This window comes from Podarcis raffonei, chromosome 2 (assembly GCF_027172205.1).
Source record: "Podarcis raffonei isolate rPodRaf1 chromosome 2, rPodRaf1.pri, whole genome shotgun sequence".
NCBI lineage: Eukaryota > Metazoa > Chordata > Lepidosauria > Squamata > Lacertidae > Podarcis > Podarcis raffonei.
This window is the reverse complement of record NC_070603.1, coordinates 116,156,853-116,183,016: the sequence shown is the minus strand read 5'-3', so window position 1 is coordinate 116,183,016 and position 26,164 is coordinate 116,156,853. Positions and strand designations below refer to the sequence as shown.

Sequence of the window (26,164 nt, the reverse complement as noted above, 5' to 3'; positions counted from 1 at the left end):
CCCACATGAACCAAGAGGAAGGGGTATTTGTCAGTGGGTTTTATGATTCCTTGCAGTCGTTCAGTTACATCTTGGATCTTAGCCCCAGGGAGACAGCACACTTCCCGAGACATCTTGTCAGGCCCACAGATCACTGCTTCTGTTCCCCTCAGTAGGGAATCCCCTATCACCACTACACGCCTCCTCTTAGGTCTGGTCGGGGTTCTTCCGTGAGCTGTCCGTTCCAAGGTCGCCTGCACATTCCCTGAAGACTGCCTTTGCTGCTCGTCTTCATATACCTGATCGACTGTAATGAGGGAGAGATCCTCAAATGGAGTCTGCTCTTCGTCTTCCATGCTAGGGGAAAGGACCTCAAAGCGATTGCGTATTTCTAAACAATCAGAGCGAACCCTGGGCCTCCTACTTCTTTGAGTCACGTTTCTCCATATATCTGGCTCCTGTGTTGGTGAACTAGCCTCCTTCTCAGGGGAGTCCCCTGTCTCCTCCTTGGTGGAGACGGTGTGCTCTGTTGCTTCCAAGAAGAGCTCCAGCTCTCTAATTCTTTGGAGCGTAGCTACACGTTCCTCCAGTTGCTGGACTTTGTCTTTTAAGAGGGCAATCAACATGCAATTGCTGCAGGTAAAGCTGCCTGCAACCTTTGGCAAGATGGCAAACATTGCGCAGGAACCACAGGCGACTGCAGCTGTTCCCTCACCCTCCATCTTGAGAAGGTGTCGTTGGGGGTGACTACAGCGGTCCTCCATCATAAAAAGCGTGAAGACAGGACAAATAAATCCCCCCAAATAAACCTATATCTCCCCCAACAAACGTTTGAGACTAGCTCCCCTAAATCATTCTGCCCCTTGAGCTCAGGACTGAAGGGAGCAGCTCCCCAGGGTCTCCGGCAGGGTCCGTGCCAGCCTGAGCCAGAGATGTTTGCCCCTGTGCCCTCCTGCAGATGCCCTGCCCCTCAGCTGCGCCCCTTCCCCTTCCTGCCCGGTTGGGGGGCGACCTGCAGCCTCTGGCTGGGCTCGGGGCCTGATCCTGCCAGGCGCACGTGCTCTCCTCCTCCTCCCGCCTCCTGCACCTCGGACTCCTCGCTCCGTCCCTGCACCGGAATCTGGCTACGGAATCTGGCCACGGGCCGCTGCTCCTCCGCTCTCCTCGGCGGGGGACAGGAAAGTGCAGCCGCTCTCGAGTCCCCCTGGCTGGCCCCGTTTCCTGCCTCTCTGAGCATCGGAGCTCGCTGGCTGTGGGTTGGGCCCTGGGAGGCTGCAAGGCTGGATGCGCCCCCTTGCAAGGCGAGGGCTGCGAGACCGCCCTGCTGCTTCCCCTGCCCTCGAATGTGCAGTCCGCTGCTTCTGATCCTGGAGGTTCTGCTCTTAGCTGTCGGGGCAAATCGATTAACCCTATGAGATCTGGTCCATTCCTAGCTCTGGAGCAGCAGGGAACAAGCTTTTTGCACCCTTCTCTAGGGATGTTCACACGCCGCCATCTGTGACCCAGTGTACACAAATCGCTGAGCTGTTGGGGTAATAATAATAATACAGCAATAATAATAATAATACCGTGCCCATCTGGCTGGGTTTCCCTAGCCGTTCTGGGCAGCTCCCAACAGAATTATTTTTTTTTAAAAAAGATAGAATAAATCATCAAACATTAAAAACTTCCCTAAACAGGGCTGCCTTCAGATGTCTTCTAACCTCAAGGTTCGAGCCCCATGTGAGATAAAGTGAAAATGAAGTGTAATGTTACCTTGACATTGTGTACACAATAGTCCAATGGTTTAAACACCCTACAAAAATCCCTTCCCCTTTCTGTGTCATCTCTAATAAGTGGGTTTAGAAAGCTTTTTCTCAAAATTTATTATATAATTGGAATAGATCTGGCATATACTGCATAAGCTATCCAGAATGTTGTACTAAGTCTAGTTGTGATCAGATGTGCAGTCACTGGTTTCTAAATCCTCATCATGAAAAATTCCTGAAATACCATTTTAGGTAAAATTAGCAAGTTCAGATCCAAGTGTACTATATAAGTGTAGCATATGATATATTTTTCTTTAATTTGGCAGGTGTTGGATACCACTTAAATTTTAGCTTATAAAATGTTAAGCTTCTAAGTGATTCTGGAATAACATTTTGAGTTGGGCTTCCTCTTTAATAGTAAACTATCCTTTTCTTCTTTCTCCAATTAAAGAAATAAAAAAGCAGTATTATTTTACAAAAACAGTATTGATTTTTAAAATATGGGTTCACTGGTGATAATAACCGAGGTTTTCCAAATGCAAAAGCAAATAGGTTAAGGCAGTGGTGACTTATGGAGGGCTGGGGGCAGTGGGGTGCTGCACAAATGCCTGCCCTCCTGGCTAGAGTTGCCATATTCCAAACAGTGAAAATCTGAACTGAAAAATTCTTGAGCTTTTGGGGCAAAATCTCAAAATTGCTGTTTCTGAGCTATTTTTGTGGAAAAACGGCTCCCATACACCCAGGTTTCTGTGGTTGAGGCCTTGTCACCTGAGAGAGCCGTGTCCAACACACCCCAGATTCTTCTGTTGTAATAAACGAATTAAAGTAAAGGTAAAGGGTAAAGGGACCCCTGGACCACTAGGTCCAGTCGTGGCCGACTGTGGGGTTGCGGCGCTCATCTTGCTTTATTGGCCGAGGGAGCTGGCGTACAGCTTCCGGGTCATGTGGCCAGCATGACTAAGCCGTCTCTGGCGAACCAGAGCAGCGCATGGAAACGCCGTTTACCTTCCCGCCGGAGCAGTACCTATTTATCTACTTGCACTTTGATGTGCTTTCGAACTGCTAGGTTGGCAGGAGCAGGGACCGAGCAACGGGAGCTCACCCCGTCACAGGGATTCGAACCGCCGACCTTCTGATTGGCAAGTCCTAGGCTCTGTGGTTTAACCCACAGCGCCACCCCCGTCCCTAATAAACGAGTTAGTATAGTTTACGGCTTTCACACCCACCCCACATTCCCCATTCCTGTTTCTCTTCCACGTATTATCGGATTGTGATGTTGGCTTAGATGGTGGGTTTAGATCCCCTCCTTTACTACAGACACCCCCAAACAACCCTGGGAAGTGTAGTTTGTTAAGGATGCTGAGAATTGTGAGGCGGCCCCTACTCCTCTCACATAACTACAGTTCCCAGAGTAGTTTAACAGACAATCCCTCTTCACAGGGAACTATGTAGCTCTGTGTGGGCAATGGGGAGGGTTTTTTTCTAAGGCTTTCAGCACGCTTGAAACTACCCATGGAGAAGATGTACCTGTTTAAAGTGATAGGATACTGGCTTAAATGTAACGTGCAGACAGGGCCCCAGTCTTAAGCAAGACACACAGGAGAAAGTGAATCAGATCCACCCACCCTCACAAAAAAAACCTGACTAACTTTTTTTAATAATAAAAAAAACCATTTTATTTAATTTTTTTGAAAAGAGCAGGAAATTTTAAGTAACCAAAGCAAAGGCAGTAGATTCCTTCTGAGCAGGTTCCGTAATCCTTAACAAAGCAGCAACTCTGAGGAAATGTTCTGTCCAAAATCAAACCAGTTTTTTCTTACTTGATTCCCCCCTGAGCTACTCTGCATTGGGAGGGGGGCCAGAATAGCCCCACTGCAAAGCCAAGGAGGGCACAAAGGAAACAACCCCTCCCTGCTGTTGACTATCAGCAACTACTCTCGCAGGTAAACTGCTCATAAACAGGGGGCTCCATATAGTTATCGTTACCTCTTGTGGTGCGCTCAGGTGCTGAGTGCTCACAGCATTTATTCAAAAACGGGTCACCGAGAAACAAGAAGGGAGGTATTAGCATGCTCAGAGGGGACACCAAGGTTTTGCAGAAATACAAAAAAAGACCCCCCTAACCCCGCAATATTAAAAAACCCAGAACAGCCCAATAAGGACTGAGAATGCTCAGTGGCAACCAAGTGCTATGTGTTTGTTCGGAAGAGGGGAATGGAATATCCTATGAGAGGGCATCACGGGCTGGCTGGCTGGCTGCAGTGCTGAACGTGAACATTCCAGAGGTCTTGTATGCCTTGAAAAATAGCCCATCCTCCAGGAATATATCAAAACCCACTTTAACACCACCACCAATTATTTTGATCTGGCTCACAAATAATTCCACCTCTACTGCCAACTATCCCTTTGGGTTGAAGGAACATCAAAAACACCAAAATGAGCAAGAACCTAATCCCACCCCCCCACCCCATACAAAAGTAACCACCCCCATTGCCAGCAGCTATAAAGCCCATTTACACAACCTAATCCTATGTAGGTTTACTCCAGAGTAATTCCCCGCTGTGTTCAGCTAAGTGCACACAGGATTACAGCTACATAGGTCTACAAATGTCTAACTCATCCGCCTCCAACTCTTCCTTCTATTTATTTATTTTTCCAAACAGCACACAAATGGCATAAAGAGATGCATACTTTTCAAAAAGGCATGAGTAAGATGAAGTACGTCCACAGGGGAGCAAAGAAGGGGAGATAACTATAAGCACAAGGGGGAAAGGAACCAGAGAGCAGAGAATTCATTCGGCCAAGCAGCAAGTCATTCGATTTCCACTTGGACGGAAACTCCGCTCCACAAGCAGAGAGATGATCAGGTTCCAATTCAGTTTGACAACGGCATCCTTTAGAGGTTTCTACTCTTCAGTTTTCTTCAGATCCAGCCCTGCATAAGAATGGATTTCTTTTAAAAGCATGTATACATCCTTGTTGCTTTTGTCTTTACCCAAACCAACAAACCCCCTCTTTCCGAACTTGTATTTGGTCACATCCACACCATGCGCTTAAAAGCACAAAACCATCCCAGGAACTGTAGCTCACCTCCCGCCCCAAAGAGGCACAATTTCCTCCCACCTCCTTCCCCAAGCCTAGCTAGTGCTCTCCTGGTTCTGGGAAGGTGGGAAAGCTTTAGGGCAGGGGTCAGCAAACTTTTTCAGCAAGGGGCCGGTCCACTGACCCTCAGCCCTTGTGGGGGGCAGGACTATATTTTGGAAAAATAAAATAAAATGAATGAATTCCTGTGCCCCACAAATAACCCAGAGATGCATTTTAAATAAAAGCAAACATTCTACTCATGTAAAGACACGCTGATTCCCGGACCATCCGCGGGCCGGATTTAGAAGGCGATTGGGCCAGATCCAGCCCCCGGGCCTTAGTTTGCCTACCCATGCTTTAGGGTAAGGTTACCAGACGTCCCCGTTTCCCAGGGACAAGTCCCCGGATTTACAAATCAATCCCCTGACAAAATCCATTGAAGTTGAAAAGCGCCCCGGATTCACTGAAAAAAATCTGGTAACCTTACTTTAGGGCCCTGTCAGAGCCTTCATACCTTCTTCCCAAAGTTGGGCACCTCCTTACTTGGGCTTTGCAGTGCCTCCTTCCCCAAAGGCTTTGGGAAGACAGTGTGAGGGCTGGGGCAGGGGGCAAATTTTGCCCTCGCACAGGGAGCCATAGTACTCAAGTCCGCCACTGCCTCAAGAAACCAGCACCTGTAGGATTCCCCGGGGTGGGGAATGTGCTTCAAAAATATGGTGTGGATGGTGACCTTTCTGTTTTTCAAAACTTATCAGGCCTTTCTTCTACCAAGTCGGGTAATTTGTCTCCCTGGGCCAGTGTTATCCACTCTTGTCTGGCAGCGGATCTCAGGGCAGACTTTATCACTAGCAACCTAGTTTTCAATGCTAGCTGCCTAGTCCTTTTAATACAGGGAAGGGCAGGGATTGAATCTGACGGCGAAGTCGGAGCTCTACCACTGAGTGGTAAGGATGGGCAGAAGACGGTAGATCAGGATCTAGTGATAGATGTCTAGGTGATTTGCTGATGGTTCCATAGATAAATTTAGGGTTAGTTCTCAGTTATGGGATAAACCTGGGTCAGGGTTGCATAGGTTGAAAACGATGCTCTGTGTTTGTTTTAAACTAGTATGGCACAAAGAGAGGGTGGGATTCAAGTAAGTCACATGCAAGGAATGAGGTTTATTTGTGCAGCAGACTTTGCAAAGAGTTTGCAGCCAGGTTTATACAGTGGTACCTCGGGTTACATACGCTTCAGGTTACATACGCTTCAGGTTACAGACTCCGCTAACCCAGAAATAGTACCTCGGGTTAAGAACTTTGCTTCAGGATAAGAACAGAAATCGTGGTCCGGTGGCGTGGTGGCAGCAGGAGGCCCCATTAGCTAAAGTGGTACCTCAGGCTAAGAACACTTTCAGGTTAAGAACGGACCTCCGGAACGAATTAAGTACTTAACTCGAGGTACCACTGTAATTTCAATGGAGAGAGGGGAGTTTTTAAGTTGAAACTGGGGAGCAGGGTTGGGGAGTTGAAGGTGCCTGAGTAATTCTCTGGGGGTCTGATCATAGCTGTCAAGCATCCCTTATTTGGCAGGACAGTCCCTTATCCCAGTGCCATGTCCCGCTGCTGTCCCTTATTGATGATGTCCCTTAAATAAGCTACTGAAGGTAATGGGACCCTTTCTATGTCCAGCTGTGCTTTGTCAACAACAAATTGTTGCTGTTTTTGTGTGTTGAATATATGCTATATGGTAATTTATGGACCTAATAGGTATCTAATGCCATTTGCACGCAACAAAATATGCATTCTATCAAAGTAATTGTTGATCCTTTATTTTGGCTGCTGATCCCTTATTTTTGAGGCAGCTGGTCCCTTATTTTCAAATCTGTAAGTTGACAGCTATGGGTCTGATAGAACATTTGAGAGCAAAGGGGAGGGAGTCACAAGGTTAAATAAAGGAAAGAGGGAATAAAAAAGCTGGCGGACACAAATGAAATATGCAAAAGGTCACAGGCCAACAATCTGCATGAAGTACATGTTGCCTGGGTGTCAGGTCATTTCTCCCAATAAGAGTATTTGTACGGACTTTTACAAATCAATTCAATTCAGTTCTTCAATTCAACTACTTACCTCACAGGGTTCTTGTGATGATATAAGACGGGTGCAAAAAGACATCGTCAGACGGAAGCTCTTCTTCGGTTTTGATCGTTTCTGGAGATTCTTTCCTCGGTCCGTGGATTTTCTGATGGCTAACAAGGTGTGTCCTGCGATTGAACCTTTTCCCACAGTCAGGGCATCCGTAGGGTCTCTCTCCAGTGTGGATTCTCTGATGACTGATAAGGTTTGTGCTGCGATTGAACTTCTTCCCGCAATCTGTGCATTCAAATGGCTTCTCCCCCGTGTGGATTTTCTGGTGCATCTTCAGGCCTGACCGGCGGCAAAAGCTTTCGCCACAATCTGAGCACGTGTACAACTCCCTGGCTGTATGAATGCTCTGATGTCTAATGAGGTGCTTGTTCCGGCTGAAACTTTCGCCGCACTCAGAACATTTGAACGTCTTCTCCCCCGTGTGATTTTTCTGGTGCCTAATGTAAGTCGATCGATCGCAAAAGCTTTTGCTGCAGAGCAGGCATTTGTACGGTTTCTCGCCCGTGTGGCTTCTCTGGTGCGTTATGAGATGGTGGCTCTGGCTGAAGCTTTTCCCACATGCGGTGCATTTGTACGGCCTGTCTCCAGTGTGAAGCCTCTCGTGTCTCACCAGACTCGACTTGTCGCAAAACTGTTTGCTGCAGGAGGAGCACGAGTATGGCTTCTCGCCCGTGTGCATTCTCTGATGTGAAATAAGGTTTGAGTTCCGACTGAACCCCTTCCCGCAGTCCAAGCATTTGAACGGCTTCACTCCCGCGTGGATTTTGCTGTGGTTATTGAGATGAGAGCTCCGCCGGAAGTTTTTGCCACAGTCTGCACATTCGTACGGCTTCTCCCGGCCATGGACTCTTATATGCATGATGAAGCCAGCTCTGGAGATAAACACTTTGCCACAATCGGAGCAGTCATAGAGTTCCTGCCCCGAGTTGTTCCTCTGATGTCTGTTGAGGCCGTGGAACAATCTATCACTTGGCCTCTTTAATTTGGGGGTTGCCTGCTCGGCTGCTGTTTCACCCTCCGGCGCAACGGATTCATTCCTCTGCTCCTCTGTTCCGTATTCCTTTGGCTCCGCTGGTTTTGAAATTGTCTCCTCAAAGTCCTGGCAGTTCTCTCCTTCTAGTGGCACCCCGTCATTTTCATCCTGACCTTCGTCACCTAATATTAATATAAGAATAATGAAAACCATCATTCTTCCTATATCCGATTTTCAGGTTGAGAGTGGCGTTGCTGATGTAGCCAAAACACAGGATTTGGGGTGGTGTGAGGGAAGAACTAAGCTACCTGCAATGCGATTGGTCAGTTAGTTAAATATTTTTATTTGTTTGCTATGCCCCTGGCAGAACGACTCCATTCACACAGAAGAGGGTCTGCGGAACCCTGAGATTTGCAGAAGTGCACAAAAATAATCTGATGAAGAAAACCCTAAAAGGGGGGGGGACCCACAAAACAGTCGATGGAGAGATGAACTTGCTCACTGGCCATAGAATACTGATTGGCGTTTTAGGGGAGGAGGGGCAGCTGTGGGACAGCAAACCAGGAGAGGGAATGGGCTGAAGTGGCTGGAATCCTGAAAAAAGGCAATCCGTGGTGTAACACGTTGTTGCAGGTCCTGCATGCCATAATTACAATCAGCATTTATGCAGGAACATGGAAGCAGTGGAGGCTGGTGCCCATTGGAGCTGGTAGGGCGGAAATCAATGACAGGCGGGGACAATGAATTCCAGCTGTATCTCCAGCCTCCTCCCTCCCTCTCTGCTGAGTTCCACAAGTGCCAACCCCAAGGAAGAAGCTGACAGGCAGTGCCAACACCTGGGGTGGCTGTAAGTTTAAAAGGTTAAAAAAAAAGTCATCTGGCAAAGGAAAACTTGAATTTGATGGTAGAGCTGGGCCATATCTGATTTTCAACATTGGCGATATATCGCCAGCTAAACATTGTGATCTATTGCTATAGGACAGGGGTTAGCAAACTTTTTCAGCAGGGGGTCAGTCCACTGGCCCTCAGACCTTGTGGGGGGCCGGACTATATGGGGGGAAATGAACGAATTCCTATGCCCCACAAATAACCCAGAGATGCATTTTAAATAAAAGGACACATTCTACTCATGTAAAAACATGCTGATTCCCGGACTGTCTGCAGGCCGGATTTAGAAGGCGATTGGGCCAGATCCGGCCCCCAGGCCTTAGTTTGCCTACCCATGATATAGGACAATGTCTGGAATAAGGGTGGAGCTGATTTTCAACTTTGTGATATATCACCAGCTAAACATCTTGATATATCAATATATCCCAATGTCTGAAATAAGGATGGAGCTACGTAAAGGCACTGGCTGGCTTCGCGGTTTTCCCCACATTGCAATTTTTGCACAACACACACACATAATTCGCAATATATTGCCAGGTCAATAACTAAGCCCATATCACGATATGGACTTCAAACTGGTTTTGAGTGACATATCAATATATCGCCCTGCCCTAGTTGTTGGGGCAGCGCCTCATTTATCTAACAGATCCACTGGGTAGAACCTGTTTTATACCAGGCCAAATTATTTGTGCATTGAGCCCAGCATGTTCTGCTTTGTATGTTCTCTGAACCTTTCATAGAAGGTTTCCTTGTCAGCTGGTACTCAATCCTTTTTAATTTGGAAGATGCTAGGAATCGAACCTGTGAACTTAGGTGGTGGAACATGTGCTCAGCTATGGGAACACCCACCCGTCCCCAGAGCAAAATGGCATATGTAACAGAAGTTTTGAAAAGGAAACAAGAGCAAGATAAGCAAGTGTACAACTTGCTTCCAGTGCAACTCATCCTTGCCTAGCACACTGGCTTCTTCTTCTTCTTCCTCTTCCTCATCTTCCCCTTCCTCCTTGACCTCCCTGTAGAGCTGCCTGAGGGTCAGATCCATCGAAGAACCTTCTCCCGCAGAGAAATTCATAGCAGCCTCCTCTTTCATTCCCACCTGAAACAACGGGAGAGAATTTCAGTACAAGATGGCTCAGGGGTGGGGCACATAAGACGAGTCCTGCTGGATCAGACCAACATCCTATTTCCTGCCATGGCCAGTCAGAGGCCTCTGGGAAGCCCACAAGCAGGTCTAAAAGTCAACAGCCCTCCCCAAGACGGAGATGTATATACTGCATTCACCTATCATGGCTAAAGAGCCATTGGTAAGCTCACTCACTACAAATTCCTCATCCCCTTTTAAAGCTGTCTGAGCAGGTGGCTGTCACCTCATCTTGTGGCAGCGAGTTCCATAAGCTCAGCCACACATTTTGCTTGAAGAAGTGTGGTTTCCTGCCCACCCCACTCCATGTCCTGAATCTACTCATCATCAATCTCACTGGAGGATATTTCCCACCCCAATCACCCTGCTGCAAAGTCTAGCACTGCAAAGAACAAAAACATTTCTGTCTCTTCCTCTACTTTATGCATGAATGCTGTAAATCTCGCTCATGTCCCTACCCACTTTTGTTGCATCTTCCCCCCTCCGGAAGCAAAAAAGCCTTTCCTTGTAAAGAAAGGAAAGTGCTCCATGGGACATTTTTGCTTGACCTGGTTTGCATCTCTCCCAGTCACACAAAGCGACTATTACCAGAATGACTCATCCCGTAAGCCAGGGAAAGGGAACCGGGTCCAGCCAGCGGGCTGGATCCTGACCTACTCCTGCCAATCACCTGACGCCACAACAATGTCAGGTGACCTGTTTGGCTTTGCAGGTACTGATGGGCAACTGATTTTTCAGTGCTTGCTGCTGTGATCATCTATGCTTGCAAAGGCACAGGGCAAGACAACCTGGGAGGCTTAAGTAGCCCCAGTTAGGCCCACGGACCCCAGGTTCCCCACTACTGCCGCCAGCTAAGTACCACAACTTACATACATCCTACCACCAATAGCACGGCCAGCTCAGGACCGTTGAGAAGAAAATACCTGTTGGTCCTGCCTCTGAGCCTCTCGCTGCCTCAGGAGAAAATGCTCAGCAAGGGCTACAGCGTGGAAGCAGCTCTCTGAATCGCGTTCTCGGATCCAGCTCAGCATTTCCGGGGGCAAGATGGCCAAGAATTGCTCCAGAATCACCAGCTCCAGGATCTCCTCTTTGGTGTGCCTCTCTGGCATGAGCCACTGGTGGCAAAACTTCCGCAGTTGACAGTAGGCCTCCCACGGCCCCTCGGCTTCTTCATAGCCAAACTGCCGGAAGCGCTGGCGCTGGCATTCGGGACTGATGGACTCTGTGGCCTCGGCCTCGCTTGCCTGCTCGTCGCTGCTCCCACTGTCGCTTTTCACACTTTGGGCCTCTTGGGCTGTCCGGGTGCGTCCCGTCCCGAGCCGGGGCCTTGTCCTGCCTTTAGCCCACCGGCTTGTGGACGCTGCTCCTTCGGAGTGGGAAAGGGAATCCTTAACATTGTCCGTCAATGCTGTCTCTTCCAGTTCCAGGTCTCCCTGCCCTGACAGAGGGGACTCTGAGGCATCTGGGTAGTCCTGCCACTGCCCGTCCCACTGCTGGGATGACGGTCCTTCACCAACTTCCTGTTTAATGCCTTGCGGCGATGCTGCAACAATAACCGTCTCCACCTCGGCGGCCAGGGAGGTCTCCCTGGTTCTTTGCAGCCCTCTCCTGGATCCACGTTCTCGCCTCTCCATTTTTATTTCTGGCTTCACGTGCTGGTCAAACTCATGAAGGTCCAGGGGCGAGAATTCTGCTGCCTTCTCTGTCGTCATTTTCCACCCACAACCACCACCCTCTCTCTTTTTTTTAATAAGCGACGATCCTAGCTAAGCTCTGTCCCTCCATCCCCTTTCAGGCCAACGTAGTGGAAAGCTTCTTTGCTTCGTAACTGCAATTACAGCAAGGCGGCAGCAAGTCGAAGCAGAACTCCAGCAATGATAAGAGTTTCTGTGAACCGCCCTAAGACCTCCGGGTATAGGGGGGTTTATAAATTCAATAAACAACAATAATGATAATAAGCAGACCCCAAGAGCTCAGTCCGATGCCAATCTTCCTCAGACGTCTTCGCTCGTCTGGGGCTGCCCTGAAGGACAAAAAGCACAAACAACAAGTGAGGCAACAAGGAGAACATTGCTCTTCTCCCTAGTAAGAAGTGTATTTTGTTTTTTTACAAGTGGAACCTGTAGCAAAAAATGGTGCAGTGTCCTCACCTCCAAAGAGAAAGGTTGCTTTCCAGGCTTCCAGTTAGCAGGGACACTTCATTTCATTCTCCAATCCTACTTACTCCCCCCCCCCCCCCAGTATATTCTTGTACATCAGCAAAATGGATAGCTCAGCTCGTTAAGAGTGTGGTGCTGATAATGCCAAGCTTGCAGGTTCAATCTCCGTATGGGACAGCTGCATATTCCTGCACTGCAGAGGGTTGGGCTTAGATGACCCTCAGGGTCGCTTCCAATCCTATGATTCTATTATTTGGATTCCACCAATCCTGGCTATACCTCCCTCTGTTTTTATGCAACCCCATTGTGGCTTAAAAGTTGTCAGCGCTCAACATGTGAGCGCATTGTTACAAGGAGTGATTTATTTTAGCGCATTCATTTCCCACCGTTTCAAGGCTGTGTACAGAGTTGTGATCCCCACTCAGTTACCCTAGAACAGGGGGCAGAAACCTTTTTCAACAGGGGGCTGGTCCACCGTCCCTCAGACCTTGTGGTGGGCCAGCCTATATTTTGGAGGGAAAAAATGAACAAATTCCTATGCCCCACAAATAACCCAGAGATGCATTTTAAATAAAAGGACACATTCTACTCATGTAAAAACATGTTGATCCCTGGACCGTCCGCAGGCCAGATTGAGAAGGCGATTGGGCCGGATTGTTGCCTACCCCTGCCCTAGAACAAGCCAGGATTTTTTTTTTAAAGCTTGATGCAAGAATGGCACCAAAGTAGACATCAGGTGAGTGCATTTTATAATTAAGATGTCACCACCAGAAATTCAGTTTCTATGGTAACACACGAGAAGTCTTGAATCCAAGTACAGTGGTACCTCGGGCTACAGATGCTTCAGGTTACAGACTCTGCTAACCCAGAAATAGTACCTCGGGTTAAGAACTTTGCTTCAGGATGAGCACCGCGGTGGTGTGGCGGCAGCAAGAGGCCCCATTAGCTAAAGTGGTACCTTAATTAAGTTCTTAACGTGAGGTACAACTGTACTAACCAAGTACTGACCCTGCTTAGCTTCCAAGATCAGGCAAGACTGAGCTTGCTCAGGTGAAAACACGAGCAGGCACATGTGGAGCATTCTGTCACCAAGCCGTGAAGAGCAACATTAGGGGAGAGGTGTTTCCAGCTACCCCACCTTCTGTCTTGGAAGACTTGCAAGGTGCTGTAGGAGGAGAGGGACTCTGAGCAACTGAGCTCTGGGATCATCATCCGAGGTGCTTCTTCGTGAGTCTCCTCCACAAGAGGCCTGGAGGGCGGCAACATGAAAACGGCCTTTTTTGTGGTGGCTCCCCATTTGTGGAATGCTCTCTCCACTGAGGTTCACCTGGTGCCTTAGGTGGCAGGCAAAAACATTTCTCTATAACCAGGCCTTTGGCTGATTAACATTATATGGCCTTTTAAATGTGTTGGGGGGGCGCTATTGGTTTGTTTTTGTTTTATTAGGTCTTTTGTATTCACATTTTGTTATTTTTGTGTTGGGAATTGCCCTGTGATGAAGGGCAGTATACAATTTTAATAAATGAATGAATAAATAAATAAATAAAAATAACATCATGGGAAAGGTGTTTCTAGGACCAAGGTGAAACTGTCAAGCTTCCTTGTTAACTTTGCTATTGGATATTACGCTATCTTCTTATATTTATAGTACTGAAATGTTGCCGTTGTTTTGTATGTTGCTATATTTGATATTGTGTTGTTGTTTTATTGTGCAGCTTTGTAATTGTTTTGCAGTGCTTGGCTTTGAAATACATCTCGGCTTCATTTGTTGTAAGCCACTTTGAGCAATTTGGGGGGGGCTGGGGGGGTGGAAAAGCAGCATACAAATAAAACACTGAATGAATGAAGAGCTTTAAAGGTTAAAACCAGCACTTTGAACTGAACGTGGGAACACATGGGGAGTCAGTGGCAAGGAGTACCATAGCTCAGCTTCCCTCAAGTTACCGTAAATACAGACATTTTCTCTAGGGATATTGTGGAATCTGCTGAACAAAATGGAAATGGCTTTATCCATTATTTTCCCCCCTTCTAACACCCACATGCCTCTCAAAGTACTATATTTTCCTGTTCTCCTACTGATGAATGGAGGAAATAGAATCTATATGCCTCAATAGCCTCCCCCCACTCAGAAATTGCTCTGTAAGCAGTCTAGCCATCTGTATGCATGCCTTCTCAGAAAATGCAGGAATTAATCTACCTATTTGTTGAAACTTGTGTAATAGAGCTTTGCACATGCTCTTGTGCCCTGGAAGTTGTTTTTATACAGAAAGTGGCTCTGATCAGAAATGAGAGAAGCCCAACAACCCCCACTTTTGAGTTTGCTACAAAATGCTGTGTAAGCTGGCTATTCAAGAAAGTCAGTCACAAGATGATGACGTCTGGTGTCTGTTTCTAAACTTGCACAGGTCAGCTGTATGGGCAAGAAACCAGCACAGGCTGGCAGCTGCAGACAGGACAGGAGCGGGGTGGGGTGGGGGAGAGACTAGAAAGTTCTTACAGTGGTACCTCGGGTTACAGATGCTTCAGGTTACATACGCTTCAGGTTACAGACTCCGCTAACCCAGAAATAATACCTCGGGTTAAGAACTTTACCTCAGGATGAGAACAGAAATCGTGCGGCGGCATTAGCTAAAATGGTACCTCAGGTTAAGAACAGTTTCAGGTGAAGAACGGACCTCTGGAACAAATTAAGTTCTTAACCCAAAGTACCAGTGTACTTTGCAGTTTGGGCGAACAAGGAGTGGGGAGGGGAGAAGCTAATCTGTTATTTCTGCCTGCTTGAGTAAAGTTCCTCTTTTTTGCCTGCTCGGTTGTAACTCACTATAAGAAGGGCCCTTAAACTGATTTGGGGCCTCAGTCTTTGAGAGATATCTCACTGGGGTCACCTGCGCAGGTCAATAAATGCTGACCTTCCTTGGAAAGTTCCAGTGCCTGTCGTCATTGACTGGAGATTCCTGCAACATTTCCACACTCAGCTGGTACCTTTACCTTTACCTCCTCTGGCCTCCTCTCAGAAGATGGAGTCCTTACATCTCTAAACACACAAGGCTTCCTTGTCATCTTTGCTCAGGAAACGAGGAACTACTGGTCCTGGCTTGAGCTTTCGCCACAGCACTGGCCCAATTTAGAGGCAACAGCATTGCTAGGAGATATGGCAGGCATGTGAAAAGCCCTCCAGCCAGGCTGTGGTATGGAAGCCCACCTGAAAGGAGGCCCAAGGCCCACTGGCGGCTTACGAGCCCATTCTTTGAGATGCAGCACTTTTAAGCGATTTCAATTTAATATTGTATTTATATTGTTGTAGTCCATTCCAGTGACCTGCTTGTGAAGGCCAGATAAAGTACTACTAGCAAATAAACACAGTGTAATAAATAAGATTATCACCGCTCTTTATTAGTGGGTAAAGGGCAAGTAAGAACTTCCGGTATGCGTTTAAGTGGAGTTTGATATGAAACCAAAACCTCGTTGGCTCTAATGTCTTCCAAATGCCTGAGTTACATCCTGCTGGGATTATTGTAACACACTCTGGGTGGGGCCGCCATTGCGAAATGCTCAGAAATTTCAACGGGATCAAAGAGCTGCAGAGAGATTGCTGACCGGGGATGGTTAAAAGTAGCATATGACACCCTTGTTACAACAGGGCCATTCAAAGTGCTGGTTGTGACCTGTAAAGTCCTATACAAGATGGGTCCTTGGCATCTGAAAAACTGCATTGCTTCGTATGAACCTGCCTGATCTCTGGGATCTTGGTGGGAGCCTGTTCTCCCAGGGACACGTGCTGAAGGCGCAGGGCAGGGCCTTCTTGGCGTTGGCACCCAGACTATGGAACTCCCTCCCTGGAGAGGTTAGACTGCCTCCCTCCTTGTCCTTCCACCAGCAAGTTAAGACTTTATCCTCCCAGCAGACTTTGGGGGAACTGACTGCTTTTTAGTGAAAGGGCTGGCTGCTCTGCTGCTCTTACTGCAATTTTTTTGTCTGAGATTTTCTTTCCCTCCTCCCCACAGCATGGATTTTCACAGCGCTAATTACATTGCACACCCAACTGTTGAATGGAAGCGCGGAAGGAGAGCGCAATTATGGGATGTCGAGGCCCCCTCCCCCCCTCTTCCCCCGCCTGCAGCTCTTCTGCTGCCCAAGAACCAGGCAAACTCGCCTTCCAACTTACCGGTCCGGGGCGAGGCCTCCTTCCAGCTCCTCCCAATGGAAGCTGCGATGACAGGGGCTCTTGGCAGGGAACCTGCAGCTTCCTAGCAAACACAATCAGGCATGCATTTTAATTTTTTTAAAACAAAAAGCAACAGAACAGTTTGCAAATTTGCAAGGGGAGAAAGAAGAAGGAGGCGGCGACCACCAGCTCCGGAAGATTGCATTCGGCAGGAAGGAAGATTCTCCTCCTCCCTCCCCAAACCCTCTTCCTCTCTAGCCATCTGAACTGCGCTGATTTAACCATTAGAGAACCACGGGACGCTTTCACGGACTATGCATTTTTATTTCTATTTTTTTAAAGAGAAGGTTCGGCATTAAAATGGCATGTGCTCTGCCTGGTCGGGTGGGGAACCTGACATCTTACCTGCAAGGCTGTATTAATCTGAAAGGGGCCGGGGGGGGGGTCACGCTGGCCTTTCCGCCCCTTTCCTTCGATGAAAGAGAAGATCCTTTGTTTGAAAAGGGGCCCTTGAAAGGGTTAAGTGGAGAGAGAGAGCACCGATTTCCTAGATAGGCTCGAAAGGTCATGGAACGGCGCTGGATTCCTCTTCCGGCCCCTCCCCTTTGGCTGGAAGAGGGGGAGGGGGATGTTGCAGCCGAGGAAGGGCAGCTGTCAACTGTCACGGACCTCGTTCTTTGTAGAGGAATTGCAATTGCTGCGCCAGTTTTTCTTTTTTAACAGCAAATATAATTAAACTTGAGATAATCATGGCCCATTTTCTGCCTGTTTACAGTGGTTGTTTTCTAATGATTTAGGTGGCGTCCCTTGGCAGGCTCACCTGGGGATAAAAACTTACCAAATAAAGTGGTGAAAATATGAAATAAATATGCTTAGGATTGCACCCCTGGTTTGTAGTGACTGTTCCCGTGATGAGTGAGGATGGGAGCAGGAGTCCCAACAACTTGAGGCCCATAGAATCAGCCAGTGCTCCCCCCCCAGGGGGCACTTAAGGGTACGCAGTACTAGCACATCTCTCTCTCTCTCTCTCTGGTTGTTAAAATGTGTAGCACTTACTGTAACAACCTCATAGTGAGCACCAGCACCTGTTTTCCTAGGGGGGAAAGCACTGGGTTCAGCATTCCTGCTTGATGCTGATTTAAACATTGCTGTTCTTCACCTTGTGTTTCCCAGATTGTGCTTCCCTTTTCATTTATTTTATTTTAGTTTTTTATTTTTATTGGATTATGATTTGATATGTTAATTGGATGTTTTTTATTGGAAAATTAATAAACGCTCTAACAAAAAGAAGAAGTACATTTCACTGATTTCCGTGGTGTTCATTCCCCAGAAACTTTGAATAGCATTGAAGCTGTGATGCTATTCTTTTTTCCCCTTTTCATTTTGATACATATTTTAATGAATTTTTTTAAAAAAGAAATTATGTGAGCAGCCTGGAGAGGACCTTCCTGGAAAAGGGCTAGGTATACTGTGCAATAGAATCAATGGGGGAACCGTGTTTGTGTGTTAAAGTGGCCCTTCACGCCCCCTTTCTGGCCCTGCTTTGCACCCACCCTGAGTGTTTTTACTTAGCTAGAGGAGGGGTGTTGGTTGTAGAAAGTAGCTTTCTGCACAAAGGCAAAATTTCAATGACTTGCACCCCCCACTTTTTTCTCTGGCCCCTGCTGACATGTGCCCCCACCCCAGAAGGGAATGTGGCGCTCAGGGTGAAACAAGTTCTCTACCCCTGGAATGAATGAATGAATATGCTCACTTGCTTGGGAGAAAACACACTTGGGACTTCTTAGTGAGTAAACATGCATTGACTTGGGTTGTAAGCAACACATGTATTCTCCCCACCCTCTTCTCATTTCATATCATTTGATTTAGGCATCTGGCCAGGAGGGTGGTATTTGGGGGGGGGGGTAGGGGCAGCAGCCCTAATTTTTACATCTAGTCATTTCATTGAAATCCAGCTCACTTCTTCTGCAGAGATGCTCATGGGGTTAATTGCACAGAGCTCTGTTGCCTAGAGAGGACCAGGGAATGTGTGTGCATTGCATGTATGTGTGTGAAAAGGAGAGAGAATGAGAGTTTTAAAAGATGAAGCTACTTTCCTGCACAGCTGCACAGAGAGCTAAAAAGAAAAAAGCAAGCCACCCCCTTCCTGTCCTGCTGTTATTTCCTTCCTGATTATTTAAAATAATAATAATAAACTTCCCCTTTTAGGAGCATATGCTATCCTTGGTGCTACTGAAGGATTGTAAATACAGTACTCTCAGAAGGTGCAATGCAAAAGCTACAAGGAACAGGTGAGTTTAAGCAGGGAAGTGGATTCAGGGGAAGGAGGAATAAAAGCAGAAGGGGCAGGCATCTGTGTGTGTCAGAAGGAAAGGAGGGTTCTTGCAGATGACCATTGAGCCTGCTTTTGCAGAGAGGTTAGATAATGCTGGCTATTTGTTGAGCATTCCCTCTGATTACTGTATTTTATTTTGCAGGAAGCTTAGATGTCTGCATACACTCTATATATTTATAGCACATTTCTCCCACCTGCCCTAAAGAATCCCGGGAACTGTAGTTTGTTAAGGATGCTGGGGATTGTAGCTCTCTGAGGGGTAAATTACAATTCCTGAGACTGAATTCATGGTGTGTACACCAGTTATCCCACACTTTCCAATGCATTTCAACTATCACCTTGCTGATCGCAAAAGTCTGATTTTAGGGTTTCTTTGCTGCACTCTGGCAGCATCCAGGCTGTCGCTATTTTCAGGTAGGATTCAATCACGTACCTCAAATTCAGCTTGTGCAATTACAGTTGATATCAATGAAGGAATACAAATCATTTACCTTTCAAGCTCCTTTCCTTTGGTTGCCTCCAGATTATCTCTGTGTTGAACAACTCAGGGTGAACTTAGCTGAAAAGACTGTCTGCCTCTGCATAGGCCCGTAAGATCACTTAGATTATGCTGGGAAATTCTATAAGGTCGCTTTAGGTGTCTTGTAGAGACCTATCCTTTTGCCAAAGTTTTCCTTGACCCATAAGATCAAACATGTCCACACCATACCTTGGAAGCACTAGACTCCCCCAAAGCCTCATGGGAACTGGAGTTTGTTGAAGGTGTTGGGAATTGTAGCTCTGTGAGGGGTAAACTGGAGTTCCCAAGATTCTTTGGTAGAAGCTATGCACTTTAAATGCATGGTATGGATCTGCACATTCCTGTTTTTATTTGTTTCAGTATGGAATTGTTTATTTATATAACACTTTTTAGCCTAAAGGTGCCCAAAGTCGTGAAGACGATTAGTACAATTCAGTATAAAAGAAAATGCACAGTAAAAGTACAGTTAATAAAATGCACCGCTCAAAGCAATATTAACAGGATTTTCAACATCATGGGGTGGGAGGATGTTCCACTTAGAGCAGGTCAAAGGAAAGTCCTCCATTTTAGAAGCAGAGTTTTAACCTGTGTTGATACATAGAATCACTGAATTGTAGAGTTGGAAGGGACCCTGAGGATCATCTAGTCCAACCCCCTGCAATGCAGGAATATGCAGCTGTCCCATACGGGGATCAAACATGCAACCTTGGCATTATCAGCACCATGCTCTCACCAACCAAGCTACCCAGTATTACTGGTTTTATGTTGTTGAATTTTTTTTAAATGTTGTTGATATTGTTTAAGGGTTTTTAAATCTTTAATCAGTTTATAAAATTTTGACATAAATAAAATCCCTTTTTTTCAAATCACGTGACAAAAAGACTGACTTTTCTTCTCTTCCTCCAAGAAGCAAAGCTAGGAACAAAAATGGAAAAGCAGGAAGCTTCAACAGGACCTGAGCCTGGGAACAAACCAGAAGGCAGAGGAAGAGATCCTTGTGTTGTCCACGCTGAGACCACCCATGAGCTCCTGACTGGGGTGGCCCCCCAACAAATCAAACAAGAGCTGGAAGAAGGCCGAGAATGGCGCTGGGAGGCCCAGTGGCAGGAGTTCTTGAAGACAGCCAAGTCCCCTCACTCAGAGTGGCAGCACCTGCAGCTGCCCAGTCCCACCTTGGAGGAGAACTCAAAGTCTTCTCAGGCTCCCTTGAAGGGGACATCCAATGCCATCCTGCGGCCTATAGGGGAGTGGCTGACTCAGACCCTGCCTGACCTCCTTGGAGAGGCCCAGCAGGCGTGTCGGAGCCTAGACTCCCCTCCGACGGTGAAGGTTGAGGAGGCTCTGGAGGGGGACGCAGCCAGGATGGAGATGCGGCGACAACACTTCAGGCAGCTGTCCTACCATGAGGCCAAGGGCCCCCGGGAGATCTGCAGGAAGCTCCGGGAGCTTTGCTGCCAGTGGCTGACTCCCGAGAAACACACCAAGGAGCAGATCTTAGATCTGCTGATCCTGGAGCAGTTCTTGACCATTATGCCTCGGGAGATGCAGAACTGGGTGAGGGAAAGGGGCCCAGAGACATGTGCTGAGGCGGCGGTCCTGGCCGAGGATTTCCTCTTGATACTCCATGAGTCGGAGAGACGGGAAGTAAAGGTATGAGGCGTATGAGGTGTTTTAGTCACTTTGAGGTGCCAATTGGAGTGGTGGCTGGTTTATTTGGGCAACTGGGCCTCACCAAGCTTGGTCTGTCCTCAGCCAGATCCCAGATCCCTGGATCTGTCCAATGCGGAATCGAGTCCAGCATCCAACTAGATGGGAAGCCTACACTGCTTGCCTAAAGTCTAGAAATGTATGCATGTTGTTGACTTCTTCTCCCTTTCCTCCACTCCAGGTTCCAGGGCTCTTGGAAGAGACCATTATTAATGCCTCCAAGTCAGAGCAAGATTTACCAGACTCTGCAAAGATGCAACTGTCCATGGAAGTCACACCGCTGGGTAAGGATTGGTGTGCGCAAAACGGTCAGCTGCTGGAGCCCCTTTTCCACTGGTAGAAGAACGTAGGAAGCTGTCTTAACCTGAACCAGACCCGCTGGCCAGTTTGGCTCAGTATTACCCACACTGACTGGCAGCAGCTCTGCAGGACTGCAGACAGGAGTGCTTCCCCAGCCTTTCCCAGGGATGCTGAGATGAAATCTAGCACTTTCTTCAAGCAAGGCAGATGCTCTGCCACTGAACAATAGCCCCTTCCCAAATGATGATAATGATTAATTTATACCCCGCCCATCTGGCTGGGTTTCCCCAGCCAGTCCGGGCTGCTTCCAGCACAGTAAAAACTTCCTGATACAAGGCTGCCTTCAGATGTCTTCTAAAAGTTGTGCAATTCTTTATCTCCTTGACATCTGATGTGAGGGCATTCCACAGGGAGGGTCTCGCTGCCAAGAAGGCCCTCTGCTTGGTTCCCTGTAACTTCACTTCTCACACTGAGGGAACTACCAGAAGGCCCTCGGAGCTGGACCTCAATGTCTGGGCTGAATGATAGGGGTGGAGACGCTCCTTCAGGTCTTTGCAGAAGCTCTGTCTCATGCCCACAGATAATGATTCTCTGCTTATTCCTAGGAGTCCAAGACCCAGTGCTGGAGAACGAAGAGGAGCCCTTTCATGTGAAAAGTCCCGAGCCTGGAGATGTGGGATCCAGCAGAATATCCTTAGAAAGAGCCAAAGATAACGTCTTCCAGGCTCCCAAGTTGGAAAAGATCCCTGGAAACAAGGGGGGACCAGAAAGGCACCAGGAAAGCTTTCTGTGGAAGGTAGCACAGCAGGCCTTCCTCTGCGAAGGAAGTGGCCAGACTTTCCACGAAAACGTCATCTGTGACAGGACGTGCCCACGAAACAGCATCGCCAGCACCGACTACGAGAAGAGCCTCTGCCAGAGCTTGGACCTCCTCAAGAACCAAAAGAAACGGCTGAGGAAGTTCAAATGCTCCTACTGCGGGGCCACGTCCAACATTCGAGAAAACATTATCGCTCACGAGAGAATCCACACCAGCGAGAAGCCCTACGGCTGCTTAACCTGCGGCAAAAGCTTCAGCCGGAAGTCGACCCTCGTGCGGCACAAGAGAACCCACACGGGGGAGAAGCCGTACGAGTGCTCAACGTGCGGGAAGAGCTTCAGCATCCGGTGTAACCTTTTGCGGCACGAGCGGGTCCACACGGGAGAGAAACCCTATCACTGCAAATGCTGCGGCCAGAGCTTCAGTCGGAGGCTCTTGCTTGTGATTCACGAGAGAACCCATGCAGGAGAGAAACATGTATAGAAGCTTGGAGTGCTGGGGGAGAAGTGTCACTCTTTCCCTTCCTCTTTCTCTCGCTCTCTTACATACAGGACACCAAGTTGGCAACCCCTGAAATATCTCTTGCAATACCTAGATCATCCACTGGGTGCCACTATTTCCTCTCTCACTGATAAACACAATTTCCACCAAGGGCTTTGTTTTCCTTTGCAACTTCTGGCAAGTATTAGCACAATACAGTAATATTGTGAAATATGATATAAATTTCCTGTATATATTACATTTATAAATATGGAAATCAACTACATTTTCCAAGGGGTGATGTGCTTCAAATGTGCAGTGTATGTGCAGGCCTAGCCGCAATGCACACTAGCTGACATTGTTCTTTCTTGGTCTAGCCTCCCTCACAGGGTTCTTGGGAGGATAAAATGGGGGGTGGGGTGGAGAGAGAACAATGTATGGCCTTTCTGGGTGGGCAGACTAAGAACTGAACAGATGAATAATACTAGTTCACATGGGCAAGTCAAACCACAGAATGTATTGAAATCTGAACATCGTTATTGTTTCTTTCCTGTGTGGACTTTCTGATGTTCACAAAGACTAGTGTGCACCTTCCGTCATATTCAGAGCGCTCAAATGATTAATTCTCTCCTCCATTTGTTCTCCTCTGTACAAGTTCCTCCACAGCTTAAGCATTTTACTCTTCTTATTTACATGAGGCTTTTGTCAAGGAAAGGGGATGCGGGTGGCGCTGTAGGTTAAAACACAGAGCCTAGGACTTGCCGATCAGAAGGTCGCCGGTTCAAATCCCCGTGACGGGGTGAGCTCCCGTTGCTGGGTCCTTGCTCCTGCCAACCTAGCAGTTCGAAAGCATGTCAAAGTGCAAGTAGATAAATAGGTACCGCTCTGGCGGGAAGGTAAACCCAGAAGCGGCTTAGTCATGCTGGCCACATGACCCGGAAGCTGTACGCCGGCTCTCTTGTCCAATAAAGTGAGATGAGCGCCGCAACCCCAGAGTCGGCCACGACTGGACCTAATGGTCAGGGGTCCCTTTACCTTTACCTTTGTCAAGGAAATGCAAGTGTTTTTATTTTATAAAGAAGTTCCCTACTCCTAGGAGTTTATTTATTTTATTTTTTTATTGTGGGGGAGCAGATGAATAGTAACAAGGGATGGTTGTGAACAAATGAAGTCACTAATATTTAAGCTGCATTGTTCCATAGCCTCTCTATTCTGCCGTTTGAGGCAGCGCGGAGCCTGCAGGCACTCTAGCCACAACGTCACTCCCAGGAGAGACGCCTGGCTTGGGCATGCTGCAGGCCCCGCAGTAAGCGCTGGCCCCCGCAGTGTGGCACCCAGTGCCAGCCACGTTTCATTACGTTTGTTGACTGAACTGTGAGTTCAGTCGTGAGCCCTTTTTTTTTTTAAAAAATTTAAAACTAATATTTTTGTCACTCCCCACAGGGATGACACCCAGTGCGGTCCGCCCCCTAAGAGTTGGAAAGAATCCCCTCCCCCAAGAAATATGCTTTTATTCATTTGAATGATGAAGTTCACAGAAATCTTTTCTACCATTGCTCTCAATAAGCCTGTCAATAAGGTGCACACTCTGGAAAATGAAGTACAAATGCTATCAACAAACATACAAAATACAAATTCAGTCAACTAAAAATAACCAGCATAAAGTAAGCTCCATAAGAAGCAACACAAGATGAATAACAACAAGAAAATCCACACTAAAATCCAGCAAGAAGAAACACAAAAAAATTCTAAGAATTAGGATGTATTAAACTAGTATGATTAAAAAGTCTAGGAGAACAAGGAAGTTCACCTGGGGGCAAAAATTTCTTCTTTGGGGAGCATCCCATAAATCGGGGGGGGGGGTTACCACAGAGAATAGCTGTCAACTCTTCCCTTTTCTTGTGAGGAATCCTATTCGGAATAAGTGAATTTCCCTTTTTTTTAAAAAAAGGGAAACGTTGACAACTATGCCATAGAGGTCTCAATGTGAATTGTAGGGAGTGTGGTTCCTTCAAGAAACTGCTTGGCTGCAGTTCCCATTATGCTGCAGCCTGACCCCTGGCCAAGCTGGCTAGGGCTGATGAGAGCAGGAGGCCAGAGACATCAGACATTTGTAAACTGCTTATTTTGCACAATCAAGCAATGTATAAATTTAACAAAAAATAATAACAAATTGACTACTCATGATAAAGAGAACCTAGTTTACTGGAAAACATTAAGGCGGCAATCTTATGTGCAATTAGCTAGGAGGAAGTTATACTGAATTCAAGGAAATGTACCTTGTTAAGTGTGGACAGGAGAAACTGTGTTCACCGAATGGGCTGAGGATGGGGCCTTGCCTCTCTTCATTTCCTTCCTGTCTGAGGTCTAAAAATCACTGCTAACGTCGGAGGAGGGATTATTTTGTAGTGATCAACTCCTGTAGTCAAATAATGTCCGCGTCTAAATTGCTGGTGGGGCAGGTGGAGAGGCAAAAAATGAACCCAGGACAGACAGTGATGGAAACTGAACCCCTTTAAAAAATAGATTTCAGGGGACTGTTAAGTGTAAACGTCCTCCCTAAGAACTAAATGACAGTGGGGAATTCTGGGGAAGGGAATGAAAAAGCTATTTTTCATTCCCTTTTTGCTATTTCTACCAATTGTGATTGGAGTGAACCCTCACCCAACTGCTAATAAGCGTTTGCTTTATAGAGCAACCATTCCGGTCTAGAAAGAAACTCTGCCTGAGTGTGTGACGCAGTTTTCTCCTCAGGCAATTTTGAGGTGGGTTTTCTCTCCCCACAGATAGAAGAAAGGGAGGAGGGTCTCTCCAGAGAACGAGGCTCCTGAGAACGTGTAGAGAGGGGCTCCTGAATCGGCATTGAGAAAAGTCACTTCCCCTGCTTCATAATTCAGAAACACTTGGATCCTCTTGAGCTCCCCTCTCAGGAAGAGAAAAGGGACATCAGGTGGGTCAAAGGCCTTGTACTCTCCTCCCCACCTCCCCACAGCCCAGATCCCTTCCTCGGAACTTAAGTGAAAGGAGCCCTTTCTCCTCAAGGACTTCCTGGTGACCCCCAGTGCCCATTCTCCCTCTCTCTCTACAATGACCTCCCAAAAATGTCTGCCTGCTGCAAATCCCTCCCTTCCCAGCACGGAAATAACTGTGTCGAATCTCTCGGGATTGTCGGGCAGGTCTTGACGTGGGGCTCCCAATCTCACGCTTTTGCGATCCTCAGAGAGGGCAAGAATACGATTAGCTGTGTCTGGATCCAGAGTGACATTTGCTGTTTTGAGGGAAGGTGAGGAAAAGGGAAGAGAGGCAGAATGAGCTGAGACAGATACGGACATCCTAATAATAATAATAATAATAATAATAATAATAATAATAATAATAATAATAATTATTTATATCCCGCCCTCCCCAGCCAAAGCCGGGCTCAGAGCGGCTAACAACAGTAAAAATAACACAGTTTACATAAAATCACAATTTTATGCTGCCAAGGAGTGTGGTGGAGTCTCCTTCTTTGGAGGTCTTTAAGCAGAGGCTTGACAACCATATGTCAGGAGTGCTCTGGTGGTGTTTCCTGCTTGGCAGGGGGTTGGACTCGATGGCCCTTGTGGTCTCTTCCAACTCTATGATTCTATGATTCTAATTAATTGAAACACATTCTAAAATCAATTCATTCTAAAAACAATTCAGAATCAATTAATGGCAACCATTGGGCTAGAGTTCTGTGAGGATTACCGAAGGAGGG

At 47.2% G+C, this 26,164-nt stretch overlaps 2 protein-coding genes and 1 pseudogene across 5 annotated transcripts in view; 1 reads left to right on the top strand and 2 right to left on the bottom strand.

The window, feature by feature from the left end:
• Positions 1-16,657, bottom strand: part of LOC128409176 (zinc finger protein 420-like) — a 29,652-nt pseudogene extending 12,995 nt beyond the window's left edge.
• Positions 16,658-16,711: 54 nt separating this feature from the next.
• LOC128409036 (zinc finger protein 24-like) lies at positions 16,712-22,711 on the top strand. 3 transcript variants are annotated; one of them, XM_053379210.1, is made up of 5 exons: positions 16,712-18,049; positions 18,472-18,554; positions 20,026-20,768; positions 21,007-21,109; positions 21,731-22,711. In XM_053379210.1, exons 2-5 carry the CDS (start codon positions 18,533-18,535, stop codon positions 22,426-22,428), a joined length of 1,566 nt encoding a protein of 521 aa, XP_053235185.1. In that variant the 5' UTR covers positions 16,712-18,049; positions 18,472-18,532; the 3' UTR covers positions 22,429-22,711. The 3 variants fall into 3 exon arrangements, with proteins under 3 accessions (XP_053235185.1, XP_053235186.1, XP_053235184.1); XM_053379211.1 differs by lacking the exon at positions 16,712-18,049 and having other exon boundaries at positions 18,208-18,554; positions 20,029-20,768; XM_053379209.1 differs by lacking the exon at positions 16,712-18,049 and having other exon boundaries at positions 18,208-18,554.
• Positions 22,712-25,050: 2,339 nt separating this feature from the next.
• Positions 25,051-26,164, bottom strand: part of LOC128409037 (tripartite motif-containing protein 10-like) — a 39,762-nt gene continuing 38,648 nt past the window's right edge. For both annotated transcript variants that reach the window (XM_053379214.1, XM_053379213.1), the window contains exon 8: positions 25,051-25,693. In XM_053379214.1, the coding sequence (XP_053235189.1) occupies positions 25,176-25,693 (518 nt within the window). In that variant the 3' untranslated portion in view covers positions 25,051-25,175. The remainder of the gene's footprint in view (positions 25,694-26,164) is intronic.